This window comes from Ictalurus punctatus, chromosome 16, assembly GCF_001660625.3.
Source record: "Ictalurus punctatus breed USDA103 chromosome 16, Coco_2.0, whole genome shotgun sequence".
In the NCBI taxonomy this organism is placed as follows: Eukaryota; Metazoa; Chordata; class Actinopteri; order Siluriformes; family Ictaluridae; genus Ictalurus; species Ictalurus punctatus.
The window spans coordinates 24965036-24981567 of record NC_030431.2 but is presented as its reverse complement, the minus strand read 5'-3'; the positions used below and the strand labels follow the sequence as shown (position 1 = coordinate 24981567).

The following is a 16532-nucleotide window of genomic DNA, read 5'->3' as shown; positions in this document are numbered from 1 at the left end:
AACACTGCATACTTTCTCAAATCTTATTAATAATCACACTTAACATTGTGAAAGCGAGTTCCTGCATGTCCTCGCTTACGTTACGGCAGCTATAACACTCGCTCCTTCACCAGCCTGTCTCGTTTCTCTTTTCCGAAGCTAACAAACTTGTCAAACTTTTTCATTTATGTTTATACGTGTAGCGGACGCTTTTATTCAAAGCGTCTTACAAATGCGGAAATGCAAGCGAAGCGATATATATCAAGCGGAGAACCATACAAGTAGCGCCACCATACGAGAGCTATAGAGTTCTAGAGAAGCAGCGTGCACAGAGTAAGTTTATTTATTTATTTACTTATTTATTAAATAGTGTGGGGGTTGGCATTTTAGGGGTTGGTTAAGTGTTGAAGGAAGAGGCGGGTCTTTAGTTGTTTTTTGAAGATGGTGAGAGATTCTGTGGTCCGGATTGAGGTTGGATTGAGGTTCATTCCACCACTGAGGGAGTTAGTTTGAAGGTTCTTGAAAGGGACCTTGAGCCACTCTGAGTAGGCACTACTCAGCATCGGTCGTTGATTGATCGCAGAGTGCGTGAGGGAACGTAAGCCTTCGGGAGAGAGTTGAGGTAAGGGGGCGCTGTTCCAGACAAGGTCTTGTACGTGAGCATCATTTTGATATGAGCGGCTACAGGAAGCCAGTGGAGTGAGATGAAGAGGGGTGTGACGTGGGTTCTCTTGGGCCGGTTGAAGACGAGGCACGCTGCTGCATTCTGAATCACCCGAAGGGGTTTGATGGAGCTGGCCGGGAGGCCCGAGAGTAGTGCGTTGCAGTAGACCAGTATTGAGATGACAAGAGCTTGGACTAGTATCTGTGTAGCCTGTTCAGTGAGATAGGGTCTGATTCTCTTGATGTTGTACAGGATGAACCTACAGAACCATGCAGTTGTTGAAACGTGGTCCGTGAAGGTCAAGCTGCCATCAAAAGGTTCCTGGCTGTCCTGGTTGGCTTAAACGCTTAAACTCCTCTGTCAGAAAAAAAGAAAGCTCTGTTATGTATGCAACCGTGGTTCTATGGACGTCAGGTAACCGCCAGGGTTCCTCAACGCTCCAAACTGTTAGGAACTTGTTTAGAAGTTTCCAGGGGATGATGTTAACGTTATATGACGGCCACACGAGTTTGTGCAAAGGTTCCTGTGTACGGTGTTCACACGCACCACTGGTATGAGGTTATGAGAGGAGAAACTGAACTTACCTCTGACTGCCACAGAAGTGGCATTGGCACTGGAGACGTCTTCCGTAAACATGATAGAAAACGTCACCACCGCGACGAGTTTTTAATAAACCCGTTCACGTGGAGCGTCTGCCGTGCCAGTCCCTGAACACGATCTGTTACTATAGAAACGATAACGTGTTCCAACGAGCGCATTAATATAAACCTGTAGAACTCTCAGAGCCGCTGTTACAGAGAATAAATCAACACCTTCTGAAGAAAATGCTCATTTATTTCCCATGTTCAAACTATTACTGAAAACCAGGCAGAGCGTCGAGTTTCTTTATTAGAACGTGTATATTTTAACACACACCACATAACCAATGAAGTATATCCTTACGACTGCGGTTATCATTACCAAGTAGCTCGGAAAAGCATACTGTGATGTCATACATCACGATTTCGATATTATCTCATCACACTGCCTCATAAATCCTCCTTATTACAACACGTCCCACACCGCCTTCCCTTAGAGAGCATCAGAACATGTGTTTCAGCCTATCAGGATAGAGCAACCTATGAGTTTAGCTCCTCCCACTCCTGCCGCTGATGTCATAGGTCACCGGGATCTGGCTGGATGATTGTATTAGTGTGTGATTAGATATTTCTGGGTGTGTCTCACTGGGCTTTCTTCCTAGATTATAAAATACATAAAAGTGGTCAGTTTTTTTAATTTTTATTTATGGAGGAAAACATCAGGAATTAATTCCCATGAAGAAGCAACGACTTATTGAGCTCTGAGAACATATCATCTGTTTTATGCGGTTAGAACTCATTCCCGAGTAAGTGATCCGTGTTCCTGATGGATTCTTGCATGCGTGTTGTATTTCCAGCTCGGACAGAGCGTACTGACTCATCAGATTCATCAGCTTTTGTCTCTCTGCACTTCTCAGGTCTTAAAGCCAGACATGGACACACCTTTTACTTCTCATCTTACCCACGAGAGGGCAGAGTAGATCACTGAGAATGGAAAGCTAGTACTGATTGGGAATTCTGGTTTCAATTCATTAAAAAAAAAAAAATTGTCAGTGAGTCAACTCGTTTGACTCAGCTCAGCAATATGAGTCGACTCTTTCGGCTCCCAAACGACTCACTGGCTTTACTGGTTTCAGAACTAGACACACTTGATGATATTTGGGCTGAAATCATTTTACGAAGACCTCATATACTTTCTAAGAAACAGAATATCTTTACTTTATATACTTTGCATTTCACATCAAATCATTTTCATCCATTTCAAATCGACTTCATTTCCATTTACCCTGATAATAAAAAAAAAATATATTCTAATTACCTAATTTTATTTCAGGACTGTCAGGACTCGGTGGATTTAGATGTACATTCCTCTTCCTATTAACTCCATCCATTTTCCTTTTAGTTGTTACTTAAGAAGAAGGTTCTGATACTGCCTACCATACAATTTACACTCTACATTAAAATCATCTTGTAGACCGTAATACACTGTTAGTCCGCTAGGGGGCAAAATAGAGCAATAAACTCACAGCCATAAACTCAGCTACTGACCAAGTGTGTTGCATAAAGATGTGAACACAGGTGAAGTGTGAACACCTGACCGTGACACCCACACATGCTTCTTCAACAAAGCAGGAAGGTCAAAATTGTACAGAACACTGTAGCGTTAGAATTTACCTTCACGGGAACTAAGAAGCCCAGACACTGTTCCATCATGAAGGTGTCCCTGTGCAACAAAGCCAGCCCCATGAAGAGCTCCATGGTGTGTGACTGGAAGGACTCGAGGTGTCCTGAACTCAACCCTACTGAACACCTACGGGATGAACTGGAACTGGAGCCTCCTCAAGTCAACATCAGCGCCTGACCTCGACCTCACTAACGCACTTGTGGAATGTCTGAATGAACACAAATCCCCACGGCCACGCCCTCAAATCTAGCGTTAATCCTTCCTGGAAGAGTGGAGCGCATTATAACAGCAAAAGTGTGACTAAATCTGGAAGAAAAAAAAAAAAAAAAAAACACACATTAGTGTCTCAGTCAGGTGTCCAAAAACTTTTGCCTATACTGTGTAGTGTATATATTTTCAATTTCAATATTAGGGCTTGTTTTATATAGATTCATCGTATAAAATTCTGAATAAATCCATTTCAGTTCCAGGTACCGTATATGATAAAACCTTAACACTGAATTTTAATTTTATTTGACTTTTTTTTTTTCAAGGTAAGGAGTTGCAGACTTTATTTATTTATTTATTATTATTTTTAGAAAACAATGTGCATACTAAAGTAATAACTAGCCCAACCCCACCCTCTCAAAATAAATCAATCAATCAAGAAAAACAAACAAACAAACATGATTTCTTCTTTAAATTTAATGTCAAAACGATCTGAATTGTCCACGGACAGGGGTAATTTGTGAAAGAGGTTTCTCCACGCCCAAAAGCAACTCGCTGCAAGCTTTTAGCTCGGCCACAATCTAAACAATCCGACAAATACAACTCATTATCTCTAGCTACAAAAGCGGTAAAAAAGAAAGACAAAAAAAGAAAAGAAAAGAAAAGAAAGAATCCCATCAACGGAAAGTAACAGGACGTGGCGGTGCACACGGGGGCGTGAGCACTTACGCGAAATGGTGAAGGAGAGCCCGAGTGATGAGGAGGTCTTATGGGAGGAATAAAACAAAACGGAGGACAATTGTGAAAAACGTCCCAATGTTGCTTTAAGACACAATGTGTCGATCACACAGACTATCTGAAAACGTGGCTACGTGCACTCAGAGGTTCTGAAAGGGTTTTTTTTTTGAATCGAAGAAACATTATGGATCCTTAAAGAAGCTTTGAAGAACCCTAAACATGTCCGAGGACTATGCTGAAATAAAAGTGAAATAGTTACTGAAATTACAGATGATAACGAGTCTTTATTGGTCACAGCAGAGTGAATTGTTTTCTTCGTATGCCCCAGCATGTCAGGAAGTTGGGGTCAGAGATGATACAGCGCCCCCTGGAGCAGAGAGGGTTAAGGGCCTTGCTGAAGGGCCCAACAGCTTGGCAGTGCTGGGTGCATGAACGCACGACCTTCTGATCGGTCACCCCTGATACGAGTAAACTATCTACAGTACCTGAGAGCATGCTCCAAGACTTACTCGTTATTATGATCGACGACTGAAGGCTATGGAGGAAATACAGTGATCCTTGTACTGCTGCCTCATATCATGCCTGATATGGCATTTGATTTGATTGGAAGTGTAAATCATGCCAAGCTGCGAGCTGAAAAGTGATCCGTACTCGCTTTAAACGTTCCGGTTTTTAGCTCATGATTTGAATGGATCATTGTATATTCAGTAATCACGCTCCGCGAGACAGAGGAAGCGTTATTTACTAACTAACTAACTGAATAGTTTGAGTCGAGAGATGCTGTTCGTCTGAGGAGAAATACGTTTCCGTTCCAGACCAAAAGACGGTCCGTGATCAAACGTTTCATTTTAACGTGGGACTGTATTAGCATTCTAGTACAATTTCATCTCAAGTCTTTGGGGCGGAGCCTAGAGGGCGGAGTCGTATTAAATGCAGCTCAATTACTAGGTTGCTTTCACAAAAAGCGCTGACCTGAGTCTTCAGTTCTTATACGTTTAAATGTGTCACGCACGCCGTCGCCAGGACGACGCGCTTACCCGTCCTAGCTAGAATCAGCCAACTAGCCTGGCTCGCTCTCTACATTCGATTTATTATTCTCGGTAATTCGGATGAAATAGAAGACCGGTGTATCCTCTGGGGACGAGGAGCTTGTTTGTCGTCATGCGGCGGAAAATGAAGAGAATTTGACCCGACTTGACCGTCTGCTACTACGGTTTCTCTCTGCCGTCTTTGTGATCGTCGGCATGATCTGCGTAAAACCCCTTATTGAACATCCAGAAATATTTACTAATCTAAAAAAAAAAAAAAAAAAAATCCTGAATCCTAGACTGGTACTCAAAATATCCCTTTGATATATTTTTTAATTCAAACACTAACTGTAATAGGAAAACTCTTAGTGCTGGATTATAACGGTCTGGATAAAGACACAAGCGTGCGATCTGGGACACGACGCTAGTTCGTTTATTCAGGTGCGGACCGCGTCACGTGGCGTTATACCGCGTCCGCGCGTCACGATGGCGCGCCACGTGACCTCGGGATACGTGCGGCAGCCGTCTCGCGTACACATACGCGTAGTATACATCAACCTTACCCGGATGTCGTCGCATAAAGACAGTTAGTTCCAACCACGCGATCTGATTGGCTGAAACACATTCACATTATATCTGATAAGGGCGTGGTTTATTCACTGGGTTACTCCAAGATAATTCAAATTACTCACCATGGAAAGAAAAAATGAATATATTAGAAATAATAATAATAATAAAAAAAATAATTTAATTAAAAAAAAACCCCAATGTTATATATCTTGAGCCCTGGTTCTAAAAGAGGGGTCTGAAGCGTAGACAGGGGGTCTGCACTTTTATTTTTTGTTTTATTATAAGTAGTGGACATGACAATCCACAAGTATGAAAGTTACTGCATCTGTAAATAACGTCGACTCTGATCTAATGACAATCTGATTAAAAATGGGTTCTATGGGTGGGAAGAGAAAAAAAAATATATTAAAATAAATAAAAATAATAATCTGTACTCTGTATATGTATTTATTTTTAAATAACAAGGTCAAGAACCCTTGATTTAGACCCTTTTGTCTGATTGATGTCAGGAACCCGGAAGGCCGAGTGTAAGGACTGGTCTGGAAAAGAGATTTTTCCCCTCACCGTATCTTTAATCTTTAACTGCTGAAGAACCGAATAACGAAACGTACGGATTAGCAGCTAATTTGCAGGCTCGACAAAATGTGTAGGGTTTTTTCCCCTCCCAAATAGCACTACTTTACTCCTTTATTGCGACAAGCCACTTGTAAGTGGAGCTATGTTCTGGAGCACAAGAAATGTCTGATAACGGAGAAGAGAAATGAAAACGGAAAGCGACAAAGAAAAAAAAAAAAAAAAAAAAAAACAGTGAAGCGACACAAACACGACGGACACGACCGCAGACTTCATCCCACTCCGATCTACTCGCACACAGATTTAAATACATCACGCAGTAACATTTACACACTTCACATGTAACAGGTCTCGCCCACGCCCAACGTCTGGGTCTCACACACACGTACGGTCTTTTCCGGAAAAAAAAAAAAATGCTCCGGGTTGGAATAATAAAATTAAAAGGCTGCATCATTATGAATAAGTCGCATTCATTTCAATGTTTCATTTTGGACTGCATTTGAAAGCGGCACTTAGGTAGGCGCCCCCTACTGGTGCGGGGACTAGTTTCGTTTCTGTCTCAGTAGTGTTGCTGGTTCGTGAGATTTTGTGCTGGTTTGATCAGGATAATTAAGGACATCGTTAATTACCAGAAATGCTGGATTAGCACGTGTGTGTGTGTATTATAATGAAAAATAAAAACGCAGAAGCGATAACGGTTTAGCTGCGAAAGGAGTCCAGAGAATACGCAGAGTTTAAAATGTTTTTTTTTTTTTTTTTAAACGGCTAAATAAATCCAAAATACCTCAACGAGCTATAAAGCAATATCTACGAGACCTGCAAGCTGATATATTTACTTTAATTGACCCCCGATTTAAAAATGATTATTATTAGTATTATTTTTTTACGGGTTTCGTGAGTGGAATATTTCCGGTTCGGGGTCCGGTTTAAACTCTGCCCCCTCTGTATCCACGTCCACAACACTGAACACACGACACAACTGTAATCACAACTCCTGACAATACAGAATAGAGGGAAAGGAGGGGGAGGGGAGGAGGATATAGAGCGTTTAACTTCCTCCTGGTCTCTTATGGCACTTTCCAGGCCGAGCGATGCAGAAATCGATTGTACCGATATAAAAGGAGAGATGGAGGAGAACGGTGACTAAAAGTAAGTGAGTTTTGGGCGAGCGGGGGGGGTGGGGCTACGTTTCTTGTACAAAATGCGACACTCTCTCAAATCCACACGAGCCACGGCTGAGGAGGCGTCTTCACGTCGACGCTTAAAATGAGCTGGCAGGGGGTGTCGTCAACCTCTTCCCGATGTACACCCTGTCAGAGAGAGAGACAGAGAGAGAGAGAGAGAGGGAGAGAGAGAGAGAGACCAACAAATGATCATCACAAACGACCGACATCTAGTTTTCCAAATTGCTCCAATATCCAGACGTTTCCCGTTACTGTTGTTGGTTGAACGTACAGGTGTTCCTAATAAAGTGGACGGCGTGTCTGCGTATAATTTAAGTGCTCACCCGAGCCCCAGGACCAGTAAGTGTGAGAGCAGCAGCGAGGGGAGGAACACTCGGAGGAACTCGGCAGAGAAGATCCCTCCTTTCTTCATGGCTCCAGTTTTACGCATGCTGAGCGTGACGGCTCTCCGAGGGTGTCGGAAATGGAACTCCCTGCCACAGACACGCAACAAAACAAAACAAAAACAACAACAACAACAATAATATCGAGTTTGTTTTTAGTCACTGTACGACATTAAAGCGATAAATCAACTGCACTTTTTAGATATAGATTTTTAGACATGTAATAAAAAAAGGGAATTTTAATAATATTTAAATAAATAAATAAATAAATAAACAAATAATTCTTTTTTTTTAAAAAAAAAAAAAAGCAGAGTCACACACTTGGGAGGAACATTCTCAGGTCTGCTGGACCAGTCGGCCACCCAGTCCGAGTCCTTCATCAGAATTTCATCATCCCTCAGCTTCTCCAGTTCCTCCTACACACACACACACACACACACACACACACACACACACACACACACAATTACAGATAATTCACACAAAACTAGATCACAGATTTCCAAATTTAGTCCGTTCTATATGCTATTTTTATTATAACTCTGGTGCATCTACAGATTTACAATGCATGTTATTCACTTTATATAAAATAATAATAATAATAATAATAATAATAATGTCTGTAATAATAATATCGGCTCCAATCCTGTCAGGTAACGATATCGAATAAACCCATAAATTGCATCATATCTGCAAATTGGTATACACAACCGGTTAAAAGTTTGGAGAATGAAATCTTTTGATCTGAAGGTGTGTGATCAAATGTTCGAAATCGGTGTCGTAGAGAGAAATATCATCGTGCTGACGTATTCATTTATTTCATTATTCAAAAAAAATTTTGTCTAATTTATTTACCAAATTTTTTTTTTTTTTTTTTTTAAACGTACGACTCGGTGGGAAATATTTTCCGGAAAGCAGCCGATAAGAGTCCGGCGTCGCTGTGAACTCCTTTAATACTGTTTAAAAATCATCTCAGGGAAATCCCTCAAGAAATCTGTTGAGAAAATGCCAAGAATACATTTGCGAAGAGGGCGTCGACTTTGAAGATGCTAAAATATTCAATTATTCTGATTTATTTTGGATTTTTTATCATAACATAATTCCCATCGTTCCATTTGTGTTACTCCAGAGTTTTGATGACTTCATTATTATTATTCTAAAATGTGGAAAATAAAAATAAAGACCGAGTGTGTCTTAAAGTTAAAACTTTTGACCGGTAGCGTAGCAATTTTTTGAAGAAACCTTTTTTGGCTACTCATTTTACACAACGCTCTCTCCGTCAGTGTTACTCTTAACATGTTCTGGACAATCTGCTAAATTTGTGCCGGTTGGCTTTTTTTGTGTGATTGTTGCGGCCAAAAACGCGAGTTTGAGTTCTTCATACGTACATTCGCAGAAAACAATACATTTTTATACTTGTTTGCTGGTAAACGAGACCTTTTTAGCTGTACTCGTGGTCGACGCACGTGAATCGGAGAGGGAAATTCGGTCTAAGAGTACCTGGGTTTCTCCTCTGTCCACGTCGAAGCTGATCTGACCTTCATCCTGAGGACTGCGGGGACGTTGTGGACTGCGGGACGGAAACAACCGGGTTAATTTCGGAATTTCAGAGTACAAAAGGTGTCCGGCGTTCCACATTTTCGGCACCTCATCCGAGTATTATTAATAATGCACTACATCTGCGAAAATGTGAACACATAGTTGTACTGGCTATCCCCAGTGGCTTGCTTTTCTCCCATACACAGCTCTCTGGTCTTCATGTTGGTTTATCCTTTTTAACAACAAATACAGTCTCCACAGGTTAAACCCAGGGCTCAAACCAAGAGTAGATATTCAGAGCTATTAATTATTTAAACAATCAGTCGAACAGGACACACCTGGGCAGCACGAAACCCCTATACGCGTGTTCCAATATATTTGATCAAACGAAAGGTGCCATTTAAGTTTTAAGTTGTTTAGCACGTCTATATTTAAATATGAGGAAATGAAAGCTAATGCGACTGCTTTTTCAGAGAGAGGGATATATGTGATGCTAATTCAAAACGGTCAATGCAGATAATCTGTTGTTGTTGTTGTTGTTGTTTTCCCGAGCCCAGAACTGTTCCACTACCTGTCGCAGGAGGAGTTGCTGCGGCTGGACTCGTGCTGTGCGTCCAGCAGGATCTTCTCCATGTCTCCGTTATGGATGGAGGATGAAGAAGGTACGTGTTCCAGCCCCCCGACTATCCCGTCATCCTCTTCAACAACCTGGGCCAAACCGGACGTGCCCAGGGAGGCGGACTGCGACGTCTCGGGGGAGTTCTTGTTCATCTCGAGCTCCACCCATGAGCCTGAGGACGGGAAAACGTGGACAAACATCAGAACTGAAAGCAAAGAAACGTCACGAACATCCTACACGGTACCGGGAAATAAACACGGACCAACGAAGGGCCATCGTTAGGATCTCGAAAGCGTGACAGACTCCAGTTACTGAGTTTTATTTCTCTTTATTATTTAATAATCTCTGCAAAACAAGTTCGTTCCTGTTTTCCTGACACTGGAGACTCCTTCCTTAAACTTCACCATATCGACAATTATGCATCTTCGCATATCTTTGTTAAATAGCAACACGTTTTAACTCCGTGAATGAGCGGTTAATATACACGCTGGCTTGGAGAAGGAAAATCGAAACAAATCGCTTTTGTTATTCATTTCACTTGTGCGACTTCCTTCCTCGTGAGTTCAGCGGGAGCTCGCACGCCAGCGCTGGGTTATTTTTAGACGTTGATTTCAACACTGTTTGCAAACCCGTGTTGCAACACCGATGTCAGTCCGCAGGCAGATATTTGCCTTCTTTTGTTCGGCTCCAGCTGTTAAAACTCACCTGCTGATTTAAGTGCTTAATCACTCCTGCGCTAAAGGGATTGGAGCTGCACCAAGAAGGATTCTCGCTTACGATGCGTGGACCGGTATTCCTTTAAAGAAACGATCCGTAGATACCCGAAAAGGGTACGGAGACAGACAGACACAAAGATGAACAGAGAGAGTTGGACAGAGACAGATGGAGATGGACAAAGATAGCCGGAGACAAAGATGGACAGAGGCAAGGATGGACAGAGGCAGAGGCAAAGATAGATGGAGACAGAGATGGACCGAGACAAAGAGCAACATGGACAGAAACAGAGACAAAGATGGACAGAGACAGAGGCAAAGATATATGGAGACAGAGATGGGCAGAGAGAGACGGACAGAGACAAAGACCAACATGGACAGAGATAAAGATGGTCAGAGACCGAGATGGACAGAGAGAGATGGACAGAGACAAAGACCACCATGGACAGAGACCAAGATGGGCAGAGACAAAGATGGACAGACACTGAGATGGACAGAGACAAAGACCGAGATGGACAGAGAGAAAGATGGACAGAGAGAAAGACGAAGACGGATAGAGTCACAGATAGAGACAGATACGAACAGAGACAAAAATGGACGGAGACAGAAAGAGACGGACGGGGACAGGAGGATTTCCCATAAGCCCTGTGGTGGCTGAGCTGAACTCTATTTACAGCGTGGTGAAAGGAAGTTAAATGCCTCTCACCGCCTCCCTCTATAAACTCACTGACATCTGAACCAAAGCCTTACGTCAGCCCAGTCAGGAACACACAACCCCCCAACCCCCCCCCCCCCCCACACACACACACACACTGTTGATTATCTGAGACACAACTGCAGCAATAAATCCAGTGTTCCCGGTGATTAAGAAATAAGCAGGAAAAACAATCACATGACTTCCTTTAACCAAGTAAATATGTGGGGGTCATGTGACTCCAGGGTGTGTTGACTTTGCTCTGGAACTGAGATCTGATGAGCTAAGCAGGAAGCTCGTATCCTCACACACTCTCACACACTCTCACACACTCTCACACACTCTCACACACTCTCACACACTCTCACACACTCTCACACACTCTCACACACTCTCACACACTCCGTTTGGAAGGCTGCACACTCTGATATGGGATGTTACACTGATTTACATAGCGATGCAGCAGAACCTGATAACGGCTGAGCCATAACATCCTGAAAAAAGACACAATAGTAATGTTGTGAATAATCAAACCTCTGTCCATCAAACCACAATCTGCATCAGGTTTCTGAAACACAAAAATGCTCACCCACTACACACTGCTTATTTAACCATGGAACAACGTGTGGACGCAATTCCAGTGGCAGACACAAGCAACAGGGCAATAAGAGACAAATCAAACCAAGATTTTCCCAGACGGACGGAGACGGAGACAGAGACCAGACGAACGGAGACAGAGACCCAGACGAACGGAGACAGAGACCCAGACGAACGGAGACAGAGACCCAGACGAACGGAGACACAGACCCAGACGAACGGAGACAGAGACCCAGACGAACGGAGATGGAAACAGAGACCCAGACAAACAGAGACGGAGACTCAAACGACGGAGACAGAGACCCAGACGAACAGAGAGGAGACAGAGACCCAGACGAACAGAGGAGGAGACAGGGACCCAGATGAACATAGACGGAGACTCTCGTAAACGCCGACTTTCGGAAACGCCGGAGACCCCGTTTTAGTTTGAAAACTCCGGGCTCGCGTTTCAGGGTAAAACAGACCAAAATGTTTTGAAAACGAAGGCATGGCTTCCCTCACATTCACTCCCTGATTGGTTCTTCTGGATCATCGCGTATCCTTCCCTGATTCGTCAAGCCCCTACCACATGACCGTTACGCTACCTTAATCATATACACAACAACACGGAGACTGAACCGCGAGCTTTGCCGGCTTTCTCGTCATTCTCAGCCGCCGTCGTGCGGTTCGATTCTGTATTTTATAACACTGCGGCTGCTACACGCGCAAGAGGCGAGCTACGATTAGAGCGATCGCCAACAGATCTCATTTCGAGCGGCGTAAGCCCTACACGGAACGCCGGTTTGGACTAGCAAACGACTTCCTGTTTACGCTCGTATGCGCATGCCCAGTGTTCACGACTGGTCATGGTGTAGCGTGGACGGAGATCGTTTCTGAAACACGGCGGAAACGCCAGCGTGGACGAGGAACGTTTTCGTTTTAGAACGAAAACGCACCAGTGTAATCAGGGCCTCGGGTTGCCTTGGTTTTATATTGTACTGCGTCTGAAGATGTAAAACTATTTAGTATGAGATGTACACAAAAACAGAAGAAATCAAGATGGCACAAATACTTTTTCACAGCATGAAGTAATAATACTCATGTATATTATTATTATTATTATTATTAACCATGTGCTACTGTGTGACGTAAGCCTTGTGTACGTTTTCCTGACATGAGAAAACATGATGATGATGATGATGACGACGATGATGAAGTGATGAATACACTGGCGCAGATGTTCGAACACTGAGCAGAGAAAATGTCAGCCATGTGGACATCCGAAAAACCGATCGGAACAGGATTACATCTAAAATGTGCTGTTTCAGGGGTTTGTGTTGTTTCTTACAGCACATTACTGTAAAACCACCTCAAAACCCCACCATTTGCTCGCCTTCTACAGCTGATAATAATAATAATAATAATAATAATAATAATAATAATAATAATAATAATAATGATAATATTACACCACCTCCAATCTCCATCAATCTGAAATGGTGGAAATGCTCATTTTCCTTTTTGTTTGTTTGTTTGTACGCCATTGGTTCTGGACAATTACGTCGTCTACCGCGATATCTTCAAAATCGCCAGCTTGGGAAAAGGAAATCAATTTCAAGTCTGCTCGAAACAAAGCAGACTGCAAACTGTGCTCTGTGAAAATATCGACCGGAGGAACTCCGACGTCTTCTTTACAACACAAGTCACCTGATAAACCGCCTTTATGGTGTTTACGCAGGTTAAAAACGGCCGAACCTGAGGGCGTGGAGAACTGTCGGCGAGCGAGAGGTCGTTAAAAAACACAAACGCTGGCACTGAAGAGAAAAGAGGCTCTGAAGTGCTGGAAACTCGAGCGCGCGGTTAGGTAAGAGGGCTGAGCACTGGAGCGCAGCCTAATCTTCTTCCACAGGGCACGTAATGCATGTACACAGAGGGAGAGGGGGAGAGAGAGAGAGAGAGACAGAGAGGATAATTCCAAAACTGTGAGTCCTGCATCCCGAGTCGTACGTGCGGCTCTATTTCTGGAAGCGAGTGGAATAAAACCGAATCTCGGTTAAACTAAACACTTCGGGGAAAGAAAATAAAAACAAGCATGATTAACGTCTCACAGGAATGATGAAACTCTGCACAGTGGCGTCTTTATTCTGCACGAAGATGCGAATTTTACTGCGAAACTCTAATACCTTTTTATCTCATCTCAACTATCTCAATTATGGTGTTTAAAAACTGAAAAAAAATCATTGACATTTACGGCATTTTGGCAGACGCTCCTATCCAGAGCGACTTACACACATCTCATTTATACATCTGAGCAGTTGAGGGTTAAGGGCCTCGCTCAGGGGCCCAGTGGTGGCAGCTCGCTGGTGCTGGGATTTGAACTCATGACCTTCTGATCAGACGTCTAATGTCTTCAGCACTGAGCTGCCAGTGCCACTAAGTAGGAGGGGCATACGCTCTCTCACCTGCCAATCACAGCGTCACTAGCCAACCACGGGCATCTGTAAGGTCGTGTATGTGGAAGAGGGCTGATAGCACGGATTATTATTATTATCTATTAAATAGGACATGAAAAGATCCTAACAGACGTGTAAAGAGACAATAGTACAGTGTATGTTGGATGGAGGAAAGGCGTACGGTGATAATTTCATCTTTATGATGGAAGATAATGTCAAAATCGAAATAGATTTAAATGATTACAATTTCAAAAATAGATGTACTTTTTTTTTATGTCATCTTACATTTTTTATTAAAAGAGTCTGAGGAAAAAAACTGTCATGGCTTTTTATTATTATTTAAGCACACAGCAAGGCCGAGGCGTGACAGATTTCCATTCCTCGGAGAACGTTCGGCACATCCCACATGTTTAAAGCTTTAAACATGCGGGATGTGCCGACCGTTCTCCGAGGAATGGAAATCTGTCTCTCCGACGCCAGGTTTGTGCTCTGCTAGCAGGAGCATGACGACTGGCTCTCCGCCTCGCGCTAAACGCTTCCAGGTCTTACTGTATACCAGCTGTATTAGGACTCGGACACAGAATTCACTCACGTCAACATAATAAAATAAGGATAATTACGTCTCTACGATTACAAACATACACCGGGATTTCATTACAACTTTATTATTATTATTGTGTTATACAGTACGTCTAAATATGAAGAGTATTCAGTAGTTTTTGTTTTTTGCCCCCCCCCTCCCCTTTAGACGTCTCTGTCACATTCTGTCCTTGATTACGTGCAAACAAATACACACACGCGGTAAGGGCAAGACGACAATATGATATCAATATTGTGATGAATTATGCCACGATATAAATCGAAATATAGTGTATTATAGAAATATTTTCAGAACATCACGATGACATTTTTTTCCTTCATATCATACACACACAACCGTGTATTTTTTCCCTCTCTCTTACTTCCTTATATTCTTTTTTTTTTTTTGGTCTTGTAATTTCATTTGCAATTTTGTTGCACTATTTTTTTCCCCCTTAAATGTAGCTCAAGTGACATTTTACAATTCACACTGCAAAAACATTTGAGAATTTGTTGCAGATCACTAATATACACATACTACAATGCCTACTACTGTATATTATGTTGTATGCTTACAGGCGAAATCTCGCGAGACAACACGAGATTTTGACTGAAAATCTAGATGTCGCGATATCAACACGTTATAAATTAGAAAGATGAAACTACTGACGGAAGCAGCTGCTGTAAAGATTTTAAAAGCCATTCAGACGTGAAAAGTAACTGTAATTTTTTTATTTAGAAATAATGAAATAATGAAAATAGAGCGGACATTATGTTTACTAAAGGAATATATCATTTTATATAAAGCTGGCTATATTGGAAATTAGGCTTTTCTCAAGCACTGGGATTTTTATTTGTTTATTAATTATAATAATAATAATGAAAAAGGTTTCAAAACTATAAAGGTTTTTTTTTTCATGTAGAGTAGAAATCTTCATGTTTTCAGTCGTCTTGTTGACATGAAGCTCAGCAGAGCCACGTCACAGCGTTCACCGTCATGATTGGTTCGGAGACTGTCAATCTTTCCTATTGTCCCGCCTCATTAACACTCAGCGCATTATTATTGGTCACGACAGGTGTCAATCATGTCGGGACCGCTATAGGGAATGCTTGGGTTAAGTTGTTTTGAACTCAGCAAACGTCGTTTTGTACATTAAGCGACGCTTGAAAAGTCTTAAAAAACACAAAGTGTGGTACGATAAAGTCTTATCTTTCGCACTACCTGGATGACGGGGTAATACGAGTCAAACAGGCGACGGTACATACCGTTTAATCCCGACTCTCCTGTGTTTCGTGTAGCAGCAGCGTCCGACATCATGTCTGTGAAAGGAAGGCTCGGGTAAAACTGCCAGCGAACGCGCGCGCGCACGCACGCACGCACGCTGTGTTCCTATTGGAGGATTTGTGTATATGATGATCCCTGCGAAAATAAGGATATAAACGTGTCTTTCTAAAAATAATAATAATGATAAATAAATAAATGAATGTGATGTATATACTTGGGTGATACTAGTCTATAAGTATTTTTTTTTAAAACGTAATTTGTCAATTCACGACATGTCAACATTTCAATATGGGAAGTCCAAATAGTTGAATTCGTGAGCTCACTGTTGCTAGGCAACTGAAAATATATGGTCCGAGGTAGCACGTAGCTGTTCCAAGTCTTTATAAAAAGAAAACAAACATTATAAAGACCGAATAACAATGGAAATTGGGCAAAACAATCAGAAAGATCAACTTTTACCTCAGATGTCTTAGCAACTTTCTAATA

At 42.2% G+C, this 16532-nt stretch overlaps 2 protein-coding genes across 4 annotated transcripts in view; both read right to left on the bottom strand.

Annotated features, from left to right (window-relative positions):
- The window catches only part of dpysl2b (dihydropyrimidinase like 2b), a 40453-nt gene extending 37021 nt beyond the window's left edge, over window positions 1-3432 (bottom strand). For both annotated transcript variants that reach the window (XM_053686602.1, XM_053686603.1), the window contains exon 1: window positions 2896-3432. The gene's annotated coding sequence lies outside the window, so the exon portion shown is untranslated. The remainder of the gene's footprint in view (window positions 1-2895) is intronic.
- A 2263-nt stretch (window positions 3433-5695) lies between these two features.
- On the bottom strand, window positions 5696-16174 carry bnip3lb (BCL2 interacting protein 3 like b). 2 transcript variants are annotated; one of them, XM_017489472.3, is made up of 6 exons: window positions 16028-16174; window positions 9699-9918; window positions 9089-9158; window positions 7910-8004; window positions 7529-7678; window positions 5696-7331 (listed from the first exon to the last, which is right to left on the bottom strand). In XM_017489472.3, exons 1-6 carry the CDS (start codon window positions 16077-16079, stop codon window positions 7283-7285), a joined length of 636 nt encoding a protein of 211 aa, XP_017344961.1. In that variant the 5' UTR covers window positions 16080-16174; the 3' UTR covers window positions 5696-7282. The 2 variants fall into 2 exon arrangements, with proteins under 2 accessions (XP_017344961.1, XP_017344962.1); XM_017489473.3 differs by lacking the exon at window positions 16028-16174 and adding an exon at window positions 10452-11070.
- Window positions 16175-16532: the final 358 nt, after the last annotated feature.